We start from the raw sequence: 27430 nt of genomic DNA on the forward strand, positions 1-27430 counted from the left end.
GTAATAGCATTCATGTATTCCCCTTAGTAATACTGAAACAGAAAGAGTAATTATTTCTCTTTCTACAAAGGCTTCAACTCAGACCAACTGTTTCTTAAAAATGTGATTATTATGATGATATTATGATTATTATTAATTTGTTTGGTATTGGTCCTTACCGCTGTTGTCACTAGGTAATGGATCCTAGTTTCTCTTTCCAGTGAAAGTAGGACGGTGACTGCCTGGAACAGCTGCTTATGGACCATTTATTTCGGACTGAGCTCCATGGAGCCTGGAGGGAATGAGACAATAGATTGCTTGTCTTAGTTTTCCACTGTTGGGACTAAATGTAACATGTTATTGAGAAATGTAATCAATAAATGTGTTGTATGTTGTTAAAATAAGGAAAAAACTCAGGGTTTTAGAATCTGGGTCATTTTAAGGTTTAAAGATTTATTTCAGATTTATATATATATATATAAGTTATTTGTACGTTGTATGTTTAAAGGGTTAGGGAGGCAGTTTTAGGTTCATGGGTAAGAGATCGGACAACAAAAATTAATTCATTAATTCATGCTTTTGAATGAAAGTTCCTGTATACATTCAGTTTCACCCACCAAAATAAGTTTGGTGTATCCTTCTTTTTCTTTATGTTGAACCTAGCACTCTGCGACAATCTTTTATATAAAAAATAATGTGGTGATTGGTTCCCAGGTGGACCCAGGATCTCAGTATTTCTCTCTATTACAATATTACATGAGAATGGTGAAGCATTGCACAAATGTTTTTACTCAGCTCTGCTCCTATTGGCCCAGCGGCGCACCACGAGGTCGGGCAGTCACGCGCTTTCCAGGAACCCGTCAGGAAGAAGAAAAACAAAACAAACCCGAGATAGAACTGTAACAGCGTGTGGACTCCATTGAAAATAGGGCCTTATTATATCCAACGGAGGAACACACACGAGGTCCGAGGCGAAGCGAGACGTGTGCGCGGGCGTCCTAAAAGTGAGTAGCGTCGTCATTGATCGTGGGAACTTTGCTGAGCGGCGGATATGTCTTTTCTCCGCGACAGAGGATTAGCTTTCAGGCTAACGGTAGATGGTTGTGCGTGTGTCGGGCTTCAGCTGGGTTGAAGAAGGGGGCGGACGGAGGCCATACTGACTAGGAGCCGAGGGTGAAAGGGAAGCAGGATCCACCAGTTCCCCATCAGAAACCACAGCTTTTGAACATCAAGACACCTGTCGTGTCTCTTATCGTGCATCGCAGTCTGTCAAGCTGCTGCGGGAAATGTTTACGTGCATAAAGGTAGCTAGCTAACGCTCCACGGTGAGCTGCGATAACATTTCGCTCCCTGTCAAATGCCACTCGGAGCTAAACCTGCTTTTCGTTTTGTTGATTATGATTAATTGGTCGGTTGTTTCAGAAGTGTTGTAACATGCCTGCCTCGGGGTGAGGATGGTTAAAACCTGCACTTATGTAAGAAGATCGGCTCGTAAACTATCCAAAGCATGCAGCACCTCTTACAGTACGCTTGTAGCTATTTAGCGTTACAATTTTATGCTTGGCAGAACTAAATCTAACCGTATTTAACAGTGTTTATGGTAAGAAAAAAAAGCCCCAGTGAGCAAGTGAAATGCTGCCTTTTTGCAGGCAGCCCGAGCTCTCTGTAGGTACACGCCCCCCAACACAAGAAACCGCTGCTGGAACAAAGCTCGACACAGCTAGAAATGTCCATGTGATGTAAGTTAAATAATACACCCGAAGCAGACCTCTATTTCCAACTAGGAGATATCGTTCACAACGATTTATTTGGGATGATACATTATTTATATTTTCACCTAAGCAACCTGCTGTATATTTTTATCAACCGAGTTCGGCGCATAAACGTTTGATTTAGTCTTTCTTCTTAAGTATAAATACTAACAAATGTCACGGATCGATGTATGAGCAGTGTTCAGGTTTGAGGGTTAGGTGGTAGATTTGACTTAAGCATCTTTTAAATATACCTATCTAGGCCACGGACGTGTAGGCCTCCAACTTGTTTATCTTCGTCCTCAACCTAGATTGAAACGGCTGTTTATTATGTAGCATTTTCTGGGATTGACAGTCATCGCGGCCATTCATTGGCGCATGGAGGCGGGACGTCATATCCGCTCGACCAATAGAGTCGAAGGATTACGTGGGTGTTGGCACAACGCGTTTGATTGAAGTTTGTTTTGCTTTGCTGAGGATCTGTGATGAGTGCAGAGACTGTGACATTTATGGATTTTTGGTATTTATAATAGGTCATTTTACTTGTACTTTAAAGGGAAACATGGTATTTTTGTGTCATGTGTTGCACGGTATACCAATCCAAGAAAAGTATTGAAATACTCTGCCATTAAAAGAAGTATGGTACACTGTCTTATTAGAAACTTTATTTATAACAGTGTTTTAATACGAGCCATTCCTGGGCTGAGTTGTGTTGTTGTGTAAATGAGACACATTTTTTGGGTAGGGTCCTTTCCATAATGTTTTCAGGCACTTACAATAACGGTCTGAGCCTGTCAGTGGAAAAAACAAGCACACTAAAACGTCAACTTGATGACACATGCGCAGCATTTAGAAAAAGTGCTGCAAGAACCTCACAAAACAATTGAAACTGTTTCCAGAGGACAGAAAAAAGTGATGCACGCAGCTGGGACATGCTTGTGTTGTTGTCGTCTGGGGATTATAAAGTCAGGCTGCGGTCGAAAAGTGATGTTAGTGGGTCTGCCGCAGTGACACTACAGCGTGCTGGAGATGGACTACAGAAAGTGCATCTTCGCCCTGTGCTGTTTCTTGCGGGTTATGTAAACAGCTTCTTTAGCGACAGGCTGCTTCACCTGCGGTGTGTGAAGGAGAGAGACCGCTGGTCCACCCGTCCAGCTGCTGTCACACTATTCAGTCACACTGCTGCCAGTAGGCCGCAAATACCAAAACTGACAATTCACTCATGTGCAGTCATCTGTCAGTTCCTCCTACTCCTTTACAGACATGTAATATTTATTTATGTGGAATATTTATGTTGTCTATATCTGCATTTGCTTTTCAATTATTGTAATGTGAATAAAATAAAGGATCCCTACACAGATAAAAGTTTTTTTTTTTTTTAGACAGCAGCGTTCTCTTTCGCTTAATACAGCGGACTCAATTGAAATTCTTTTAAAATTTTTACTGTGTTGTAAAAAAACATAATTCAAACTCAACAGAAACAAATAAAAGTAATCAAAACTGCTGTGGTTCATCTTTGCACTTGCACTTCTGCTGGTGATTGTTTAAGTTTAACCAAGATAGGTTTGTTGAGTTATATTTTGTTTCTATTGACTTGAAATGAAGTGTGATTCAAGACAATGTACAATTTCTGTTCTGTCAGTGGAGTCTGGTGTATTTGACGAGAGCGGATGTAGCTTCTGTTTCTGGTTAAACAAACAATTTCATTCTTCTATCTCCATCATTAACATAATGTTGTCACTTACGTAAGTTATTATACATTGACACTAGGGTTGGAATTTCGTCATTTTAGGGGAAAGGCCATTTGGCCTTCACTTTTTTTTTTTAGGGGCACCAAGGCCACATGACAGGGCATAAAGGCACAAAGGCCATTTAGTAAAATGAGATGGTTTTACCTTTCAGATTAATACCATAACATCCTAATTCTTAACAAAACATGAATTATGTATTCAAATATTTTGAATACCAATATCAAGTTAATGTTACATTGGATTTTTTTTAAAAATTACATCAATAACATCACATCAATAACTGGTTGACACTCATAATAACTGAGGCTGTTAGTGGAGAACAAGCACTTGTGATGTGGTGGCTGACATTTACACTGTGATCTGTAATGTTAACTTTTAGCTTCTATCTTTTGAACCTGTTTTACTGCTGATTCAGTTTGACACCCCTGGAGTTATCATTCAAATGCATATTGTACACCCTTCCGGATTAATTGACCTTGCAGACATTTTGACCTGATGTCGCAGGAAAAGCACAGGTGGGAATAAAACATACCATGGCTTGGTTTTTAGTAATTATTGCAAAGCAGCACTGCAATTCACATTGTTATTAGTTACACCTGTGTTTGACGTGTCAAATGACTGCTGTGAAAAGTTTTTTTACTATTTTTCATCCGGTAATGTGGGCTCCCATCGCTATGGCTCATGGGTCATATGACTGAAATCAGTATGATGATAAAACATTTTTCTGATGTTGGTATATATGAGCTGTTTCCTTCGGTTATATAAGGCAAAACTCATAATGAAGGCATTTTTCTTTGTAAAAACGATGAAAGATGATGGCCATGCTGTGAACATATGTCACAGTCTGAGTCCACTGAAAGTCAATTCATAAGTGATACATAGTCAGTAATATTGATTTACCTGCCCTTCTGTCACCCACCTGCTACAACCTTCTAATTAACATGGCCATATAAATATATCATTAAAGTCTCAACCTGTCTAATGTGTGTCTGATGCTGCGCTGTGCACACACATTTAAGAGTTATGGATTAATAACCTTTCATGATGTTCAGAGCTTCTCTCATGTTTTGCAAACAGTCTGGTATCAGCTGCTTGTTATCCAGTAAGATATCAGGGGCTGACTGGTATCCGTAGGTAACTCATTCCAGATAAGACACTGCTGATTGACCTACTTGGATCACGTCCAATGTTGTGAGGCGGCGAATGTCAGCTGTTTGCATGATAGTGGAGCTATGAGTGCAGTCACCACTAAACACTAAACAGTTATTTTTGGAAACATGCATGACTTGCTTGTTGAAAATATGAATATTGGCTGTTATTTTTACTTGATAATGACAACTATTATGTATGGAACCATACCATCAACTTTGCATTCAGGTTTCTTTCCATCTCTTGATTAATTCATTAATCTATTTATATAGGTATGGTGAAAAACATTTTATTCTATCAGATGAAACAGCAACGCCAGCTGATGCTGCAAAGAAGACTGAGCTCTTGTCGGAGTCTATTTCTAGCTCATCGTAAACAGCTGCAGGTGTGAACCTGACATTCACACAGGAAACCATACATATGTAGAGAGACTGCACTGTGATGCTTCATGAGTTTGTTGTTAGAGGATGCTATACAGAACAAAAGCTTATTTTTGTAAACTGTGTAACAAGACGTTTGCTACATCCAAAATGTGAGGCATATTCGAGTGTCAATCATATTATGAAGACTGAGGCTAGTGTTTTGTTACCTGGACTGTGTGGCCAAAAGCCAGCCCTAGTCTCAGACTCAACTAAAATTGTCTATCACCGATGCAATTCTGAGATGTAAGCATGATACTGCAAATATCCAGTACTGTTGAGTAATTCTGTCTGTTTCAGTTAATCTGTCTGTCTTTAGTGAACATTACTGTATCTATGTATGATAGTGATTTTTGGAAAACAAGGAGCTCTTTGGCCATTGAAAGGAAAAAATCAAAGTCTTGGGGGGGGGGGGGGGGGGGCACTCCAGTCTTTTGGGGCCAGTCAGGGTTAGTCATAGATATCCAGCTCTACATCGCAGCCCGTGTCAGCTACAAAGCAGTGAGTTGGCATATTAAATGCTGCTACTGGAAACTATTCAGTGCAGCTTTGTCTGGAGAGGCGAGGAGCGTTGTGACTTGTTTTCTGCATGTTTATACACACAGAAAGGCTTTCTTTTTTCCTTCTATGATAGCAAATCATCGTGATCAATGCTTCTGCCATTACTGTTGTGTTCAGACTGTATGTTTCCTCAGTGTGCTTGTGCTAAGTGACACCAGACACAGCTGCCCTGGAAGGAAGCACACATTGAGATTGAGATATGATGATGATCACAATTGTATTTCAGAGGCTGAGCTTCCAAATATAGTGTTGGTCATTAAGAGAGTATGTGAGCACATGCATATTTGTGTGCACAGACTTGTGTGCTTGCACAAGTGGTGTTTATAAAAAAAGTGTTGCTTTTACAACTGCTATTGTACATGTGTGGTGTGACCCAATGTGTTTTTTGCCACTTCCTGTCTCCATGCAAAGTACTGTGTACACACCGGGACAGCTCCGGGGTGAGAAGTTCATTTGAGTCAGTCAGCGCCCTGTGAGAGGAAGTGATGTCGTCCCCCTGGCCTCAGAGGGAGTGGGATTGGTGTACGATAGTTTGTCAGCTGTTCACTGCAGGGGTCATGTCTCTGTGCAGATTCACATTTATTTGCCATGCAAAAGCAGCAAAGGACCCAGAGATCTGTCAGTAGGTGGTGCAGAGAAGTGAGAGAATGATAAACAAGCAGAGAATGAGAGGAGGGCAGAATTTGATTATTCAAAATAAAGTTAAGGTTAAGCTCGATGTACTGTCTTATCGAATGTGGGGTGAGAGTCCGGTGCTTTCTCAACAAATAATGAGGGAAGGGATTGGAGTACACACACCAAATATCTTATTCTTCTAAGAAGCTTATTCTCTCAAAAACTTCCAACAGCTTCTGGGGAGCCAGGGAGCTGCTGTACACTAGACTTGCCAATAGACTTGCTGTTTCAGTAGAATGGACAAAGGGACAATGAATGAAGAACATCCTGCAAGTCATTTAAATGCAGACAGATAATAACAGATCTGCCTATGCAACAACAACAATATTAACACCACTCTCGGCTGTTTTCTTACTTCATATTAGAGTTTCAACCATTACTCGATTAATCAGTTAGTCCATTGCCAGATCAATACCCAGCATTTATTTTGAAAATTAATCCTAAATTCTTCCACCACAATTGTGAATATCTAATCCTGTTTTATATCATTGTAAACAGAATATCTTTGTGTTTTAGGACTGTTTTTTGGGAGAAAAAAAAACATTAGTAGACATCACCATTTTTACATTTTTCTGGCATTTTATAGACTAAAAGATGAATAGATTAATTTATAGACCAGTCATCAGATTAATCAATGACACAACTATGATACATTTTCTGTAACGGTTAACCTAACGGTCCACTTTCTCGCTTGCAAGCACACAACAGGTGACGTCTTCTTGGATGAAGTCCTTTCACAGTGACTGACTGGGGAGACTGTCTTTGCATGGCAAAGAGGATTTCTGGAGCCTGTCTGGGCCTGCGTTCCCATAGTGATTAATTGACTCATTACAAGTGCACTGCCAGAGCCTTTACTACAGTCTCTGTTTGTTAGAAGTCCTGTTTAAAACCCAAAGTGGACACATGATTTTGAAAAAAATTTACATTTTACGGCCCCATCAAATGTCTGATGCTCTCTCCATGTCTGGTAGAGCCCAACCGATAATGGATTTTTGGGGCCAATGAAGATTCTGATGTTAGGGAGTAAAAAATGTTGCTATCGCTATATCGGACGATTTCTGTTTGAGCATAAGTGACATGATGGGTGTCAGGGGTAGTAATAGATTAGAGGTATATTGAAAAGGGGAAATGACTGCTTGACTCTTCACCACATCTGCTCTGCTCTGCTCTGCACCACACTCTGCTTTGATAGGTCAATATTGGCCTATAAACCATTGGCCTCTGCGATTAAACCATTGCAGCGTATCCAGAACGCTGCAGCACGTCTTATCTTCAATCTACCCAAATTCTCCCATGTGACCCCCCTCCTCCGTGACCTCCACTGGCTCCCTGTTGCAGCACGCATCCAATTCAAGACGATGACACTGGCCTTCAGGGCCATCAATGGAACGGCACCCATCTACCTTCAAACACTGGTCAAACCTCATGCCCCGAAGCGAGCACTTCGCTCCTCTACTTCAGCTGGCCGGCTGGTACCACCCTCGCTGAAATCAAACAAATGTCGCTCAGCAAAGTCCAGACTCTTCTCTGTTCTGGTCCTCAGTGGTGGAACGAACTTCCGACCAATGTCAGGACAGCAGAGTCATTTGCCATCTTCCGAAAAAGGCTCAAGACTCACCTGTTCAGACTTCACCTCGACTCTACATAGCATGACCCACTAACACCCCCCCCCCCCCCCCCCCCCAAAAATAAATAAATAAATAAATAACCTATAGCACTCTGATCGTAGCACTGTTGCTCTTGAAGCACTACTTTACTCAGATGAGGACCTAACACTTGTTCTATTTTTAGCTCTTACTTTATCGGCAATGATACGTTGTGGTTTCTTTGTTTCCTTCTTTTGACAAATGTACTTATTGTAAGTCGCTTTGGACAAAAGCGTCTGCTAAATGACCTAAATGTAAATGTCAAAAATCAGCAACTATGATGTCCACTGTACATGTGCATTGCTGTGTGTTCCCGCTTGGCGGATAGACTTTACATGAGGATGATATCACACACTTACAAGTGACTTGGGAAGTTTAACAAATACAAATTGGAATAGTAATCCTTGTTTGCAATTTCCTTTATAATGGTGCTGAGCTCTATGAGGAAAATACTTTTGAGGCTGCAGGGATTGGCTTACTGTAATGGCTGTGACACTACAGAATGGGACCATAATTAATTTGATCAATTACAACTGTGTTTACCCTGTGATGACATGCTGTGAAAAGGTGCCGCAGCAGCTCTCTTAATACATGATGCTATCCTTTAGAGATACAGAAGTTATTTATGTGACAAACAAATGCCTGGATAGTGTTATTCTTGTGTTGGACTTTTACATGGAGGTGAGGGTATTTTTAAAAAACCTCAGACGTTCAACAAACGACAATTCTGGTATGACCACACCAGACCTGCCTAATAATTGAAAAGGGTTGTTGAATCCTCCAACATCACAGCAACTTTGTAGAAGGCAAACTAGACAAAGGCAAACCACAAAGGAAAAACACAGGTTATCTGTATTGTTGCTGCCTTTTACTTTCCTTTCTGGTATCAATTACTCTCACAGTAAATTTCAGAGAGCCAAAACAACTCTCCATATTAATAACTTATATATTATAATCCATACAATGCTATATTATGTTAAAGTCTGTATACCTCTTGCAGTTTAGTTGGAAGCAAAGAAACAAAATCAGCAGCAGCTGTGTTTAAAATGTAAGGGGGTGTATTTCTTTGTTTTGCCTATTTTGATTCTTACGGTTGTACTCTATGCACTCTCTCTGTTTTTACCACAGACCTGAAGCATACAGAGAACCACAACAGACCAGACCAGACCAGGCCAGGTTGAGCCTAAATAGTGGCATCCCCCTCCCCTCCCCCCTCCCCAGCCTTATAGGCTGCATCCACCAGATCAACTTTTTTTTTAGCTGTAATTTCTTGCTGCCAATCGGACAACCTCAGACCACTGGACTGGACAGGAAGCCCAGCGGTTCTCCTAGCTGGAGCTCTCAACTGTGCTTGGCAATGCCTCAGGTAAGAGGGACAAGAGTAAGGACACAGATGTAGACACTTTATAATATTTTGCCGTTGATGACACCTACGATTGTTTGTTTATTTATTTTGTGTTGCAGCCCAGCGTCAGTGGGATGGAGCCTCCCTTCGCTGACGCCTTTCAGAACTACTCGTTTGCTGACCAGGCCCTCACCAGCACTGAGCTGCTCGCCACCAGTTCTGACCCAGATTTCATGTACGAACTGGTGAGTGGGTTCTCACACACACACACACACACACACACACACACACACACACACACACACACAGGAAAAAATGTAAAAACCATTGAAGGCATAAAATATTAAATTTGTATTGAAATCTATGAAGACCACAGCGGTCTTTATAGATATGATTTATAAAGGACTGTCAGAGCGGTCGCAGGACTCCGGTTGCCGGTCCGGGACAAAATCAGAAGCTGTCTGTCGGAGAGAATAGAGAGAGCGAGTAAAGCGCAGCTGAATCGATAATGGGGAAAATTATGTAATGATGAATGACAATATACCAAATCTCAAGTCACTGTGTTTGCAACTTACTTGCGACTCGAGTCCCCATCTCTGACACACACAGTTAATAGCCTCTTGGTACAACTGTTACTATCGCCCACTCCTGTATATACAAAGATACATTTATGCAGACACACACTCATCTAGGCCCTGGAGACTTCAGACCTTGCTAGCTCTTTTGAGCTGTCTCAGTGTTTGCTGTTTATTTGAGTGCAGAGCCAAAAAATAAAAGAGCAAATCTTTCGTTTTAGTACAAACTTATCCCCTCAAAGCAGCTTAGTGTTTGTGGCAAATAGAAAGACGCACCAATGTTGGAGATCCAGCATTATGAGACATGTAGGGGAAACACACACACAGATACTTTTTCAGTCCTTTTTATAACTTCTAACTGGAATCTCTGTAATTTGGACTATATTTTCAGTTCTACGTTCCTGTTCACACTTTCAGATCAGACCATTGATAGCCTTTTATTGTGAAGCACCTATTGAAAATCCAATTGGTTTATCACGGAGTAAGTGTTGCTTTGTCTGCGTCGCTACACTTAAATAAAAAACAAGTGCACACAACAAGATATGGACTTATTCTGAGTTATTTGTCAGGTTTATAGGGTGGAAAAGTACAAGCAGAAACTCACATAGTAAAGATCTGCAGACTCTTAATGTGCTTTGCAAGATTCAAGCACACCTCCATCAGAGTACGCTTTTTTTCATCTTCTGGCCATGTGGTGGAAAAAAACTTGCACTGTGCCGCGCTGCTTGACTGGTCACAGTTGCTTACAGCTTGGCACCGGTGTCCCCACCCGTATCAGAAAACAATATTAGGTTACATGTTATGCAGCACACAAACTCCCAACCAATACCAGAGACAATTCTCACAGGGCGTTTTGTTTTTGTTAATTTCTTATTAAAATTATAATAAAATAAGAGCATTTCCCTCGTACATGTTAGTAGAGTGTCAGACATCTTAACAGAGGTCCAATATTACTCATAAATTCTTCATCATTTGTTTGACAGAATAACTTCCCAGATTCCCTCCCCTTTTGCAGGGGTTTTAAGCCATAGTCATATTGTAGGGTAACTTGTGTAAATTGAAAACCCATTGGGCAAAAACTGTAAATAAACACTTGCCTGTGGTCAGCTCGGCTGCCAAAATAGCGTTTAAAACTGAGAGGCCCATGCCTAATTGTTTAGCAGCAGTGTGACATCTGCGAGGCTCACATGTGGCTGATGTCAGCTCGTCTGTCACCACTCTCGCTGTCAGCTGCAGGTGTCGACCTAGATTTACTGTCCGCTGTAGACTAAAAAATAGTGATTCACTGCCACGCTCTCAATTACTTGCACCATAGTAAAGCATTAATGTGATGATGAAGTGTAGGATGATCTGTCATCTTCTTCCAGCATCCATTTTCACTGTGGACGGATGTGACTCGCTGACTGGCCTGCAAACTCTTTTACTGCATGAAAACTATGTTGTTATGAGCTTCACTCCCTCTCTGCTGTCAAACAGCACACACACACACACACACACACACACACACACACACACACACACACACACACACACACACACCACGGATGTGTTCTGCCTCATTCTGGAGAAATGCAAATGCTTCTGACAGAAAAAACATATAAGAGATGTCAATGCACTTCCATAGACATCTAACCACGAGGCTTACACTGACATAAATTCATAGCGCGATTATCTCTGCTCAAATGTTCTTGATTCATTTTGATATTAATATGAAAAACAAATATGAAAATTGTAACCAAGTGAAGTACAATGACCAATATATGTACAGTTGTGAATTTCTATTTTATTTATACAATAACCAGATAGGAATGGCAGTGTTTTGCTCATTCACTGAATTTCAAATTGAACAAATAAATATATTTCTTCACCTGGGTGCACAATTAATTGATTTTTATTGATAATTTCAAGCATAATTAGTCGTTTGACATGGACTGGTCCTTCTTTGACAATGTACATCTTAATGGCACACAAAGTAGTTAATCTTTTCAAATATTTTACATAGACAATGAATTACAACTGTATGGCGTGATGTACCTTTCCCTTGAGACGACTATGAATATTTCTGTCATGTCTGTCCTGCCGTCCTGTTGTTTTGGGGTCCATTTGCCCTCTTTTTTTGATGAAGAAATACTTAAATAGTGTTTCATCTCTGTCTCTGCTATCAGTTGTTCATTCCTTCACTTTCTGCAATGAGGAATTTGACGATAATTGGCACAAGAGGAGCTCACTTTTTTGTTGGTATTAGTGTATAACATAATATCAAGTTACTAGTTTTGTGATGCAGTAATCAGTCCTTGGTTTGTGATCTCAAGTTTATCTATGCAAATAACAACAAAAAGTATACTCAAAGTAAATAAACCATCTGCTAACCGCCCCCTGCTTGACTCACCTTGTTGTCACCATGTTTTCCTCCCGTCTCCAGGACAGAGACATAACCCACCGTCAGAGCCCCTGTGGGGACAGCATCGTTGGGGTCGGGGATGGAGGCAAGGAGATGGAGGGCTGTGTGGATCAGCTCATGGGTCTGGGCGAGTGTGAGACGGTCTGTAGCAGCTCAGCGTTCGAACAGTGGGACTCCTACTGGGAAGACCTCACCAGGTACTGGATGATTTATTGATGTGCTCTGGCTTATTTTAGATCGCGTTACAAACGGCAGCAGGTAAATAACAAACTGATGAATGAAAAACTGTGTTTTACTGGGCAATAACTACCACGGGATTAAATTGCAGTACAGGAGATTGTATTTGGTGTCCTGAGATGAAATGACTCTGAGAAAGAATCGCCGGAAAAAGAAATTGTTCAAAGGATCTTACTTAAAATGTACTGCTTGTAACTAGTCGGTGGTGAGGCTACTAAAAGTGAATTAACTTACTAACAATTGTTGTCTTGTTTATCTACATATTTCTCTGTACCATAGTGCTCCATTATTGTCCAGAAAGATTTGGAAATACGCCAGTGAGCATGATGAAGGATGTACTGTAGATTAGGGGAGGGAGGACAACACGGCCTGGCACAGACAGAGGGTAGTGGTTTTGCTCTGAGGCAGGGGGAGTGGTTTAAGAGACCAGCAAATGACAAAGCTGGCAGCCGCAGTCTCCTGAGATCTCAGGTGCTGTCCTGCACCCATCCTGATGCTTCGCTGCCCAAATGGTTTATGTCCTCTCCTCTGATTCAGAGTGTCAGCTGAGGGCAGAGGACAGTTTCTAAAGTCTTAAAGTTTTTAACACTGAGTGGAATGGTGGAATAGTGCTGTTGTAGGGTTCATTGAGGTCAGATGTAAGTGGAGTGCTGTATATTTTGGCTAATGAGTAAGTCACTCTTTTACAACCTCGACTGTCCAGCTTAGGCCCATGCTGCATGTTTGGAAGCTGTAATGTCTAATAGAGTGTATTTCTGGGTCACTAGAAGTTACATTCTCTCTGTGAGCTCCTAACTGTGTATTAAGTATTATTCTTAATCTGGATATTTTTGTGTGTTGTGATCCCGTGTGTAAGGTAGGCTTCCAACACCACCTTACACACAAACCCTGAACTGAGTCTCAGGCAAAAATTACAGTTCAAAAAAACTCTGCAGTCTCTGCACAGATTCATCATTGAGACTTGAAATGTTTCAACTTTTAAACTTCAAAATGTGCACTTATCCCAAACTCGATCCCATTGCAGTTCTGAATAGTGAACAATGCATGTTTGTATCTATATATCTTCCCTTGTTGATTCATCTTTCAAATACTTTTTCCCTAATCAATCACTGAAAAATACTGAAACAAATGTCTTGTTTGGTCCAAAATATATTCACTTAACAATGATCAGGCTATATATCCTACATATTAAGATGAAAAAGAGTTAACGGTTACATTTTCAAGGTTATATATAATGAAAAGACAATGGAAATGTTAATTTTTGAAAGAAGTGCATGTCTCTGTGTTTGGCAGATACACACGGCTGGCCAGCTGTGACATCTGGGGCACCAAAGAGGTGGATTTTCTTGGATTAGATGACTTCTCTAGTCCCTACCAGGACGAGGAAGTGATTGGTCGAACCCCGACACTGGCTCAGCTCAACAGCGAGGATTCGCAGCCTGTGTGTGAGGCGCTCTACCCCCCTGCTGATCTGACACAGCCTTCTCCTCAGCCTCAACCATCCCAGCTTCCCTGTCACAGTAAAAGACCCATGATCCCTGGCCAGGGATCGGGCCACGCCGCTGCACGGCGCTCCCCAACCTCCACATCCTCTTCCCGCCCTTCCCGCAGCCTTCTCCCAGACTTTCCTGAAGGCTCCCAAAAAGCCACCAGACCTGTCCCTACCAGCACTGAGACTATGGCCAAGACCGAGAACCTCCTCAGTTTCAACCAAGACCTCAGCCAAGCTGAAACTAAGCCCCAGAGGTCAGGAACCAAGATGGCAGCCCCAACTTCTAACGGCACTGACTTTGTGCGGAAGGCTGAAGTCCGTGTGAGTGCTCTGCATAAAAGTCAGCCTGACATGCCCTCCCAAATGGATTTTGAGAAGTCAGATCCACCTCTACCTCTCTCCCAGCCCCAAGATGAGAAGGCCTGCACTTCAGCGAGCACCACCTTGGTTGTAATTCCTGTCGCGGCAGCCAGTGGCTCTGCCAGCCTGACAAGCTTTGAGAGGAGGGCCGAGGGGGTAGGGAGGAGGGAGATACCCGTTGGCTGGTCTGCCACCGTGCCTCAACTGGTTGAGGCGAGCCAGGCAATGGAGGGCAGCACCTCTGGGCTGGTCAGCGGGGGCGATGTCGTGGCAGGGGCAAGCAGCGGTCTGGCTGTCGAGGGCACGGAGAAGAGCAAGGAGGAGGAGCACAACTACTCTCTGTTTCTGACCCGCAGCAAACTGGCCGGCAGAGCCCACTCCCAAGTGGAAGAGGAGGACGAGGAGGACGAGGAGGATGACGATGAGGAAGAGGCAGAGGGGGAGGAAGGCGATGGGCTTGAGCTGGACGACGAAGATCACGATGAGGGTTTCGGCAGTGAGCATGAGCTGTCTGAGAACGAGGAGGACGAGGACGAGGAGGAGGAGGATGAAGACTACGAAGTTGACAAGGATGACGACATGAGTGACGCCTTCTCTGAGCCAGGTAGCAACACGTCATCTTCATGCTTCTGGCTTATCATTATTTAAGAAATGTGTTAAATTATTATCCTTTGTTCGTTATTTCTCATTAATGTTCACTTCCCTGTTGCTCTGAATTCTGCTGTCTTATTTTATCCAGGATGTGACATGGAACTGATGGAGGACATAAAAGGCCTGACAGCAGGTGTTTCCAGCCGGAAGAGAGGCAAGCGTCGCTACTTCTGGGAGTACAGCGAGCAGCTCACCCCCTCCAAACAGGAACGCATGCTAAAGCCGTCTGAGTGGGATAGACACACGCTGCCTAGCAACCTGTACCAGAAGAATGGGCCACTCCATGGTATATTAACATACATACATACATTATATATATATATATATATATATATTAGTGCTGTCAAAATTAACGCGTTAATCTTTGCGTTAATTATAAAATATTTAACACGTTTTTTTAACGAAATTAACGCAGCTGTGTTTTGTTTACTTCCCGTGGCGACTGACGTAAGACCTATGACGACGTGTGCCGCAAAGCCGTTAGCCATTCGTTTTCGATTTCGAGTTCAGCGTAAGATTTTGGCTGAGGCTGCGGCGTCAGCGGGGAGGGGGGGGTCGTGGCGAGCGATCGCCGAGGAGTTTATTTTTTTATTATCCCGGTAATTTGTCTGCGTGAGAAACACTAGATGTGGCGTGTGCTGCTTTATCCTGACAATGTAAATAGACTGGTCTGTCTCCGTAACGGGCTGAATGTAAAGGAGGACTAAGTTGACTTGTTGTTCTATGGAGTGAATCAATCAATCTGACTTCACAGCAGAATATTTCCTTGTTCTTTTTTCCATATTTGCATGGTCTATTGTGGACCTTTTTGAAATGTTCTGTTAGTGCATATAAGAAATATGCCTTTTTCAAGCTGACAGTTAATTTTGATGGCCTTGATGGTTTCTTTGAAAATCTGTAGTTCACATGAGAGAATCTGTGCTTAAAGTTAAAAAAGCTGCTATTTAACAATAGTATTTTGATTTAAATACTTCCTTTGTGTTGATTCTACATAAATTCCATCATTTTACATTTAAATATAAATTATAATACTTTATTCTTAAGAAGAAAGAAAGCGATTAATTGCGATTAATTTACGGCAAATTGTAAATATATATATATATTGCTGCAACACTTGCTTACGATGTTAAGTCAATGCTTGATGAAAGCCTTCAACTGAAAGACTGGATTATTGTATTATTCTTTTTCACCACCTCGATCATGCATCAGTGCATAAAACGTATCATATAAGCCTTTTAGTGGAGACTGCACACTGCAAGTACTTTCAGTGGGACTGTGTCATATTGGATTTTCCACGACAGCAGCTGTGCATAGCATGTTGCAGTAATGCTATAGGTTCAGTGATCACATTGGAAATATTAAATAAAAGGATTTATTTCTCACATAAACGGCACAAGCCTGCAAAGCATTTCTTTCATGTCCGTACTTCTTTTTTTTATCCTTTTGTCTGAATTTTTTTTTGCATATGTCAACCAGTTCTCACTGCCAAGGTGTGAAATGCAGCTTGGTCAGTGCTCCTTGGCATCTTGACACCGATGCTCATTTAGCGTGTGAGAGTAGGCAGAGCAACGGACGTAGTATAAAGAGCATGATACTTCAGTCCTGTCGTTAGCAATAGTCAATAGTCACGATTAATTTTTCTCTTGTCACGTGAGTCATTAGTCAGTGAAGATAACATTGTCTTATTTCCGAAGCCTAACTGAGTTGTTTTGTTGCCCAATTTCCTCTTGTTTATTTGGAAAACACATGTAACACTGACCAAGCTGTATTATTTGACGCATTAGAGTGAGAATGGGTTGCATGTGTAGAGGAGGACTTATATTGCATTTTGATAATTTGGTATTCGTTTTCAAAAAGAGTATGCACTTAAATCTTGTGGGCATTTGAAAATCCCCTTAGTACTTCATAATGAAGAGATGGAAAACAAGAGGAGGCTGACAGAGGTGCAAACAAAAGATTCATTTATTCAAAGATATTTTTAACATGCATGTCATCTCTAATTCCTTCTTTTCATTGGTGGTCATGAAGGAAAGTACATGCTGAAGAAGTCTCGGCGCACAGATGTGGAAGACCTGACTCCCAACCCACGCAAGCTGCTGCAGATTGGCACTGAGCTCCGCAAACTGAACAAGGTGATTAGCGACTTGACCCCCGTCAGTGAGCTGCCGCTGACCGCACGGCCGCGTTCACGCAAGGAGAAGAACAAGTTGGCATCCAGGTAAAAACATGCACACACCAGAGAAGCACAGACCTTTATATACAATCCACTGTATATTCATTTTTCAAGGTCATATTGCTGAGAACATGAGTCTAGTTTAGAGTATAGTTGCACAAGATCTCTCTTTGTGAGTATTATGTAATGTAAACTCCACTCATCTGTTGTGTGTTGTAGAGCTTGTCGTTTAAAAAAGAAGGCCCAGTATGAAGCGAACAAGGTGAAGCTCTGGGGACTCAGCACGGAGTACGGTACGTTGCTTACGACACTGTTTTTACACCAAGTACATCAACCTTTGCATCAATTTTTTTCACGCCTTTTTATTTAGTTCTTCGACAAATGTACTACTCTACCTCTACATATTTTTAATAAGGGTACTATCACCAACTATTCCCGACAACTGTGCAACTGTGCTTGCTTGTGTGCTCCGCTACGTGTCCTCCTGTAGATCGACTGCTGTTTGTGATCAACACCATCAAAGAGGAGATAGTTGCCCGAGTGGAGGACTCGTACCCACGTCCAACCAACATGGCTGACACTCTGGATCATCTCATCCAGGAGACACTCGGTGAGCTGACACACATAAACAGACATGACTGGCAGTAACCTTTGATGGATGAAATATATGCATTACTTGAAATGACATTAATAGAGCAAATTTAAAGGTTATGAAAGTATTTATCTGTAGCTGCTGTACAAAAATCATTGTTTTGATGATTTGTTTGAGACAAGTAAGTATAACAAACAAAGTGCTGTACAGCTCTGAAAAGATCTTCCTGTGTCCCTGTGCACGCAGTGGCATCACCTGTTGCTGGGCAGACGTCAGACTTCGTCAACAAGATTTTGGAGAACACAGGACGCGGCGACCCCACCGGCGGACTAGTCGGCCTGAGGGTCCCCACTTCCAAAATCTAGACGGATGCGGTCCACTGAGAGGAGTGGGCAAATTATTACCACCGTGCTGTCCCATTGTAACTATGCTCCCCTCTGCATGCCCCTCCCACCCAGAGTACATCCACATCGTTAGTCACACAAACACACATACCACTCCCCGTGTGTATGTATGTGTGCTTGTTCTGGCCATGCACCTGTATGGCTTACCCCCCTAGCTAACTGCCTCTGCACACTGTGCGCAGAGTCGGCGCGTCACCGTCTCCCAACCCATCGTCGGCGTCTGTGGGGGGAAAAGCACCTCCAAAAGCAAGGGATGGTTAGGTGTAAAGCTAATAGCACATCCTAAATCCGCTGGTGACTGTTAGATGTGTTTAACATAATGTTGTATAGGGTCGGTTCTGTCAGAGGTCTGCTTCCAGGGCTGACGCAAAGACAGTCACATGAGTGTAATCACTGGAATACTTTCACACAATTTATTTGAGGTTTGAATGATGGAGGAGGAGCTGTTACACGTCAGACAAAGTTTGGGAAACGTTTCCTAGAAGAGGCTCACCTTACATGGCATCCAAAATGAACTCGAGGATGTTAAGTTGACCCACTCAGTTAAAGAATGATGAAAACAGCTTTGGTTGCAAAAACGGCTGCAGAGAAGAAATAAGTAGAAGTGGGCGGCGCTGAGGCGTTTTGGGCTGGCAGGAAATATTTTGTATTGAAGGCCTAAATATGTTCATGCCATCCCCTATTTGCCAATCTGCTGTTGTTAAAAATATAGTATTGAACTTTTAGCGAAACAAAGCTTTAAACGAAAAAGCAGCAGAAGCTTGCAATCAAAATGAGACTTGTAGCGATTAAGCGATGGACATCGTGCTGGTTAGACGTTTCTGGCAGGCAGGAGGAAGCTTAATGGTTCAGTTTGACCATGTCAACTTAAACAGCAGGAGGTTGACCATGTGGAGAAGGAAGAGCACGTAGTTTGATGCTTTTTGGCCTCGTGCTGGTTATAACTGGACTGGATGAAATGGACATTTTGCCAGAATGGGAGCAGACTGTGAGGAAGATGATGATGGTGGTGATGAAGATGACATAAACAGTCATCCATCTCCTCTAGGAAACTGTACATAAAAGTGTCTCCCAGTGAAAAACGGCACTGGCTCCTCTTTTTGTACAGTAGAGATGACCAGGCTAACAGTTTGGTGTGTTCATACTAGTGTTTGATCAGAGTTCTATTCATTGTGCCTTGTGTATGTATGTGTGTTTCTGTAAGTCTGAGTGAGTGTGTGAGAGGGACTGAACGAGAAGAGGCGATTGGTCAGAACTCCCCGAGGTCCAGCCAAGGAGAGGACAGCTTTAGACTGAGGGAGGTTGTTCGTTAATGCAAGGAGGGAGAAAACTGTGGGGGTTCGTTGTGTATTTCCGTCGTCCGAAGATATTCTGAATGTACATAAAACAAGTGGAAGCTCTTGTTGCATCATGCCACAGAGTCTGTGTATATAGGAGGGCTCTGCAATGGATTACTTTTTGGTTTTTGGTACTCTTGTCTTTAGGGATCGGGGGAGGGGGAAACAGATGTTTTTCGTTTAGAGTTACAAAAAAAAAAAAAAATTTGCACACTATATTTTGATTGTTTTTTGTACCAAAGACACATGCAACGAAATGGCGACCAGCCAGTTAAAGTAAGGTTTTGCACAGCTTACCTGACGCCGTATTGAATGTAAGAAATGTGGGAGGGTCAGGGAACTTCATAGAACTGTGAAATTAGCTTGGGTCCAATTCTGTACAGAAAAGGAACATTCATTCATGTTTTTTTTTTTTATCTGAAAATTAACCCCATCTGTGGGCTTCTCCGGTAGATGTGTTGCTTAGCAAGCACTTCATTCCTGAACTGATTCCTCCCTTCACATGCTAATTGTTTTAACTGCGCTATCTAGGACAAAAACCAAGAGCGCTAGTAGATAAGCTATGTTACATATTTGTGTCAAATGTCACCAACAATAACCAAAATGTTTTGTTCCTGTTTGTCACTTTCTGTAGGTAGATGAGGTCTAGTTCATCCACAGAATATTAACTGAATTGTGTTTTAAAGTACTGTATATAGAAACATGAATGCTCTATCTATCAATGGTGAAATGCCACTTTTCATGACAATTGATTTATTAAGCATGACACATTTCTATAGCCTATCCTTGCATCGAGAAAGTTAGAGAGAGAAAAAAAAAAAATAATACAAAAACCAAAAAAAAAAAAAAATGTTCTTGTTATATTTTTGTACTTTTAGCTGCCTGCTGTCTTTCCTGTTGCTTTGGAAGGATTTGTTGAGTGGAGAGAATGACATGTGGAGGTCTTAAAGAGCAATCAGTCGATCTGATAGTTTGATATATAAACGGACACATGACCCCTTCGGTCTCCTTTGATGGCTAAGGGATGTTTGAAACAGTTCAGCGAAGCCGTGGTATACTTTGAATGGTCTATGAAACTAATGAGGGCATGCTGTCTTTCAGTGAGGACAGGGACTTGTCCAGGAAAGCAAGAAACTCAGAGGACAACAGCTTGGAGATGTGAGGGCAGTTGCTGTAGGAAAGCCAAAGCCATTTGAGTGTGTCTCAGATTGACGTGGATACAGCACTGTGCGTTGTTATTCTGATTTTCACACATATTCCCTCCACCATGAAATCGGTTGAATTTTGCGTTTGCTGGGATTGGCATTGCTGTCTTTGAGGTTGCATTGCTGAATTTTACCTGCCTGGCCTTGCCTTGCCTTCAGTACTCAGCCCACATCCTTCCTGACCCGTCACAGCCACAAAGAATACGTTTCTTCACCAAAACACACACACAGTTAGATAATCCAGGTCATAAATTAGCAGCATGTACAACCTTTAAAAATGCATGAAGCCTGTATGCCTGCCTCCCCGCTGGCCTCCTCAGAGGAAATACCGCCATTCCCAGGAAATCGAAAATTCAACCAGAGTTCTCTCTGTTAGCAGGTGAATACATAGAACAAATACACATTTGACAAGGCTGAATTCAGGGTAGTTTGATGTGAAGAAGTTACTCTTTCACAGAATTAACTCTGATGTCTGATGATCGTGAGGCAGAGCTGTGGTCTTTCCGTATCATGTGATTGAATAACAGCTAGTGCTACATTATATGTATATATAATATATAATACATATTATTTATATATATATATATATATATATATATATATATATATATATACATACATACATACATATATATATATATATATATATATATTTTTTTTTTTACTGATTTCTGTTCCGTCTAAAAAGGGAGAAATGGTGCTTTTTTTTCTGAAACTAGAATGATGAGTATCCATGATTCTTATGTGACTTCTTAGTTCTAGTCGTAGCCTAATGACTTGCTCTCCCCTACCGTCCATAGCTATTTTCTTAGTAGTGATTCCTTTTTGTAAATAGCCTTTAAGTTAATATGTAACTTCTAAATGTTAGATATATGTATAGAATATTCTATCTTATTTGTTTGAAAACAAAAGCACTTTGTCCAAAAAAGGAAAAAACTAAAACAAAAAGAAAAGCATTTTTTTCTTCCATTTGCTGCTAAAAGGCCTGGTGTGAATGCTGCAAGTGTACTTCACAACTACTTGCTAGGATAGGTCTATTACCTGACATGGCTAGGTCTATAAACTAGCAGGTAATAGGTGTGTGGCCTGACGAGGGTTAGGTCTACATGTTTCTGGAGCCATGTAATGATGTGAGGTTTTGTAAGAACGTATGTCATTACTTGGCTTTGGGAAGCCCAGTCTCTTGACCGGATAGGTCTATTTCCTGGTCAGGAGCTGTGTGAATAGTGTGTTTGTGGTCTTAAAAAAAAAAAAGAGGGTTTTGATTCCAGGGCCCCTACGTTGATCCTGATGCTGACCCCCTTGGCGTCATGATTCATTTGCCTTCAGTAGAGGTTTCCTATGGAAAAATTGATTCTGCTTTGGCTTCCTCTTCAGGGTGATGTACAGTGTAGACACATTTCTCCAGAGAGCTATATTGTTATCATTTGTAAACTGATTTCTACTTGTGACTTAATGAGGAGGGGGTTTAGCCTAGGGCGGCCAGGAAGAGCCCGTTTGAAAGATGTTGTTCCGGGCCGCCTTGGGGGAAGTTACTATATCACTGTACTGTATGGCAAGCCAGTTACAAATGGAGACTCAATCCGGACACTTATTGCCTTTTTGAACTTTTCACTTACACACAAACAAAAATAATAACTTCGCAGACATGTCAGATGCCAAGGGGTGTGCCCGAGGTTCATGGCATTGTCCTGCCAATATACAGTCAACAACAACAAATCCGTTCAGCCTAATTGGCTCAAAACAACCTTGACTGAAGTAGCGGGCGTGGTGAAATATGTCTGAAAAATAGCTTCAAAGATTTGAACTACTTGTGCTCAATTGTATCTTTTTGTGAAAATATTTTCAGATACATTTTGCCCCGGTCTGGTAGGGGGTCAACAGTGGTTAAAGGGCTGCTGGTTGGCCAACAGTAGACCAGCTCAGCGGAGCATGTGTGTTTTGTAGTCGATCACAATGGCTGATTCAAGAAAGAGTCCTCACAGGTTTTTACATTTAACATGATAGGCGCAAGCTGTGCAACTTTACCTTCAATCCAGGAGACTCTGTGGCATTTTAACAGTCAAGGAAATGAGTGAAAATCCACGCCAGTAAAACTATTCCTTATTCTTTTTATTTCTGATTATATAAATCCTATACAGTCAACTATTAAGCTAATAGAGTGTGTAACTTTGTGCTCCTCTTGTCCAATAAAAGCTAAGTGGATCCATAAAGCTCTTCTTCAGCAAATCAGGGTAATATCGTTATTCTATCTGACATGTGATGACATATAAAATCAAAAGAAAATATATTTATGTATTCCAATTATTGTCACCATTCTTTACTCTGTACAAAATATTTTGTGTGTGTGCGTGTGTGTTATGACTTGTCAATTGTCAATCAATATAGTGCAATGCTCTCTAAACAAATGGCAATGGCCAACAGACTTGTCACAAGAATTCACAAAGTTCCTCCGCTTTCTCCAGATCGGCATTCAAACATACACAACCCGCAACGTTTCCCTCTAACGAAGGATCTGAATCTGATTTCTCGCCGTGCTCCGAGAGCACTTTGTGACATGGTGCCGATGACTTTTCATCATCTGAATTAAAAACGTTGTCTGTGTGAGATCCGCTCACAGACGACGTGATTATTTTTTCTCAATAACTGTCATCAGACCAGATTTCCCCTCCTGATTCCTTTGGGTTGATTTTAACTGTCGCTGTTGGACCAATCAGAGGAAGATTGTTACTCTGAACAACAACAGAAGTGTAATTTCTGTATTATTGAGCTGTATGGTCGCTATTGTTCAGCAAACCCTTATTTTTCTTACGTGGAAGTCAGACTCCTGAATTTGATACCACTGCCCAAAGTTACAGAGGGTCTTTATTCCATCTGTGTTTGGTGTATTCGGACGTTGTTTTTGTTCATTTAAATAGCAAGTGGAACTTGTGTATTCAAGAACGATCTCCAGAGGAAATATTTGGTAACGCTTTGTTTTTATTGTTTCTGTAATTTAATAATAGCATCAAAGAAGTTTCCTTGAAAGAGCTTTCCTATTTGGTTATGGGGAAAATAACAAGGTATTAATTCATTCTAGTTTAAGCGCAAAGCAGGTTGGCCGAACATAACTAAACAAACAATTCAACATATATGGGGTATACTTTTCAATAATCAGTGAATATTTACTTGCCTCTTATTAGGTTTTTAGGAAATTACGGATCTGTAAGATGATCGTTACCAAATATTTTTGTCTCAATAAATTGGGTTGAAAAGAAAACTAAATATGATCGCACCTCCTGCTGGCTGTGATGTCAGATCTCAGAGTCTGGCTTTTACTTTTCTTTCGGGGCATTTCAAATGCTTCCTGTCGTGTTCAGACCCACTTGGGCTGCACTCGTTGCTTGTCAGACACCTCCTCTTCAGAGGCTGTATGCTTACTATGCTCCACATCTTTTCCACTGTGTAAATACATACAGAAATATACTCTGTGACAAACGCAGTAGGAATGATGTGTCTGCTTGCCGATTCCCTGCATAGCGAGAATCAAGTGATATCTGGAGTTCTTCGTAGATTGGGAAATCATGAGACCAATCGACGGATTGGTCTCCATCATAACAAAGTTCACTTATTGCACTCTCAGTCGAAATTATTTCATATTTGCTGCTGTTGAATGAGCACAAAGAGACTTACGTTTAGAGTGTCGATGACACAATTACAGTATATTATTACCACGCACCCTGGTTTTTTTTCACACCTTTTTTCCCTACAACAGTCAAAAGACCAACAGTGTTACTCACCCTGCACTTGGTTTTTGAATATGATGCCTGCTGAACCAGGTGCCTTAATCAAATATACAAGAACACAAATCTGCACCTTCTGTCAATCTGGAGGGGGGTTTCCCGACAGAAACGAGGGACTGGGTTTCCCAAAACCTAAACTTGAAGTACAAAACTGGAATGAAAACCTAATTTTAAACCCCAAATCAATACATTTTGTATAATAATCCGCCTTTGACAGCAGATGAGCTGTTTGTCATGTCTGCATAGGATTTCCCCTTTAAAGCATCACTGAAGGGGTGCATACATGTGACCCTGCAAACTGATGTTGTTTTGGGAAACCTGGTTCCTTTTTGAACTCTTTCTCTGCCCACTACGCCACGTTATCGTGTTTTCTGTATTGGCTGCTGCTGCTATCACCGCTGGTGTGTCTGTGTAGAGAAGAGCAAACTTCTACTGTGTCTGAGGCGGAGGGAGACTTGGGCCTGCTTTTTTCCTAGTCGATTACAATGCATTCTACTTCTGTGGCTTTGACATGGGACACCCGTGTTGCTGCCTCCTTGAGACCTTTTTACGAGAAAAACGACAACAAAAAAGCATAAAACAGTACTTTTTCCATTTCTTAACTTTGCTATTATGAAGTGCCAGACCCTCCTTGAAGTCAGCGTTGGCACTGAGTCGCAGGTTGCGAATGAAGCGACAAACTGAGCATGGAGGTAAACTGTGGTGCTAATCCGTCAGTGGCTGGGTGCTAACATGGCTGTGTTCAAAAGCTGTATTAGCCATATTATTCCTTCTGTGTATGACTCTAGTCAGTCCTGTGTTTCTGACTGCTGCACTGCTGTATGCTGACATAGCGAGGTATAACTCTGCTGCTGCTGCTTTGCTGATGAATGTAGACTAGTCTTCCTCAGCAGGATCATACAGACAGACGTGGGTGTCTGATGGAGCTTTTTCCTGTTGTGCTACTTCCTGTTAGACTTTTGTTTGGAACGAATCTTGTCGTCAGGATCAAGAAAGATCATGAATATTGTATCTTTATATGACCGCTGTCCTGCTTATACGTTTTAAACCTTTTTGTTAAATTAATATTATGGTTTGATATTTATGCTCTGACTGTTGCACGTTTGAATTTTTTTTCTCCTAAATTATATTTGATTGCCTTATTCCCCCCTTGATCCCAGTGTTCATACTATTTTTTTGATATTTATTTGTTTCGTCCTGTAAATTAACATTTAAGGATACAATTTGTTGAAACTAGACTCATTAGCTTTTCCACTAAGCAGGTTTTACAGGAGTCACAGACTTCACATGAGGTTCATAGACATGAATCAAAGTCACAATGAAAACGGAATTTACTTTTTTGTTGTTGTACATAATTCCCCTCCCTATGTCATTTTTAAAAACGATATAATCACATAGTAATTACAGAATTCTTATTTTTTGTATAATTTCATAGAAATGTTTTTGGATTTACTCATATTTCTGTGATATGACCTTGTCTTGGACAATAAATATGACTTTTTGTACAATCCTACTTTTGCGCTCTGGAGATGCAAATGTTTATAGAACGATTATTAATTCAGTTTATTTTGAGAATAAAGAGTGCATCCATAAAAAGATCAGATTTCAAAACTATTTAGTTTGATAACAGAGAGATATTAGAAATGAAATATATTGCTTTAAAAATTGATTTACAAACAACTAAATAAATCAACACATAGTTAATATCGATATTTAAAAACCTAAAAAATACGAAATTTCTAAATCGCCAGCAAAATCCTACTTACACATAATGCCATAATTAGCAATAAAATTAGCAGTTGAACTTGTAAATGATTCCCTAATTTACTCCTTTTGAAAAAGATTCCATTATAAGTTACATCATTCATGCTACTACAATTTTAGGGAATGTGCTTATTGTCTTTCTCGTTGAGAGTCGGATCATGAGAAGATACAAAGCTGCAGCCGGCGAGTTTAGCTTAGAAAAGAAGCTGCAAACACCACCTCTATAGCTCACAGGTCAACATGTTATATCTCGCTTGTTTAATCGGTACAAACATAGAAAACAGTTTTATGGCAATTATTTATGTTCTGGACTATTTCTTTGCACTGGACAATGACCTCCTGTTGTCAGGTTGCCAGGCAACCAGCGAGGAAGCCAGTTGATTACAAACAGAAATAAGCGATTTAGTGTTTTTCTTTAAGAGTTTGTACTGTTGAATGTCGGGGTTTTTTTTTGCCACAAAATAGCATTCCTGAATGTTTTTATGTCTCGAAAAGTAACACACAGAATGCACCATTTTTCTCCAGATTTGTCCACAAAACACGCAAGAAATCATGAGAATAATTTGAATGGTATAACGAAAGGTTCCCAGATAACTGGTTTCAGTTATTATGTTCCTCTCCTTCCGTGTCTTATGACTTTAAACTTCCTCTGCATTCTAATTTGCCCAACGCTAGTTTTAGGAAGCACAACGCTGTCAGAACTGCAGTTTCACTGTGACTTTGATTCATCACGGTCTGTGAAGTCCATGAAGCGTTCTGTCATTGAAGGTTGAGGCGGTCACGCTTGGTGGTAGAATCCCAAACCAGATGCGGCGAGTCAGCAAAAAGAACCTCTCCTTAACACAACTCTGTTTCTGTCATGACTCTGGACCAAGGTTCAGGTCTCCACAGCCTTGGAGCTCAGGTTAGGAGCCGGCTTTCCTGCTCTCTCCGTCTTTGGTGGGGACATTTCAACATTTGATCAGTTTTCTGGGAAAACTTCACTGCGCCAGAGATGTTTCTCCCCCTTCTGGGTGCTTTTTCTTTTCTTTTCAGAAGGGCATTGGTTCGCAGATGTCATGTCAGGGAGCTCCTGAGATTAGCCAGGGGCCACTAAAGGCTGGTGGGCAGAGACCCCTCACCCTCCCCAACAGTGAATGATCAGGGGGGGAGGGGCATAATTTCCTGCAGATTGATCTCAT

General features: G+C 41.3%; 1 protein-coding gene across 1 annotated transcript; it reads left to right on the forward strand.

The window, feature by feature from the left end:
- Positions 1-832: 832 nt before the first annotated feature.
- On the forward strand, positions 833-18597 carry crebrf (creb3 regulatory factor). Its single transcript, XM_084028230.1, has 10 exons — positions 833-983; positions 9060-9297; positions 9396-9521; positions 12274-12449; positions 13783-14945; positions 15081-15278; positions 17021-17210; positions 17385-17458; positions 17656-17775; positions 18004-18597. The coding sequence occupies exons 2-10, from the start codon at positions 9289-9291 to the stop codon at positions 18120-18122; spliced, it is 2175 nt and encodes a 724-aa protein (XP_083884356.1). The 5' UTR covers positions 833-983; positions 9060-9288; the 3' UTR covers positions 18123-18597.
- The last annotated feature ends 8833 nt before the right edge of the window (positions 18598-27430 follow it).

The sequence above is a fragment of the Eutrigla gurnardus genome (genome assembly GCF_963514095.1).
Source record: "Eutrigla gurnardus genome assembly, chromosome: 15".
NCBI classification, from domain to species: domain Eukaryota; kingdom Metazoa; phylum Chordata; class Actinopteri; order Perciformes; family Triglidae; genus Eutrigla; species Eutrigla gurnardus.

What these genes read in the sequence shown, in the direction of transcription:
- crebrf (XM_084028230.1), top strand. An exon ending in CAGATTTCATGTACGAACTG is followed by an intron (nt 9,522 to 12,273) that starts GTGAGTGGGTTC and finishes TCCCGTCTCCAG; the next exon opens with GACAGAGACATAACCCACCG. An exon ending in AAGAACAAGTTGGCATCCAG is followed by an intron (nt 17,211 to 17,384) that starts GTAAAAACATGC and finishes TGTGTGTTGTAG; the next exon opens with AGCTTGTCGTTTAAAAAAGA.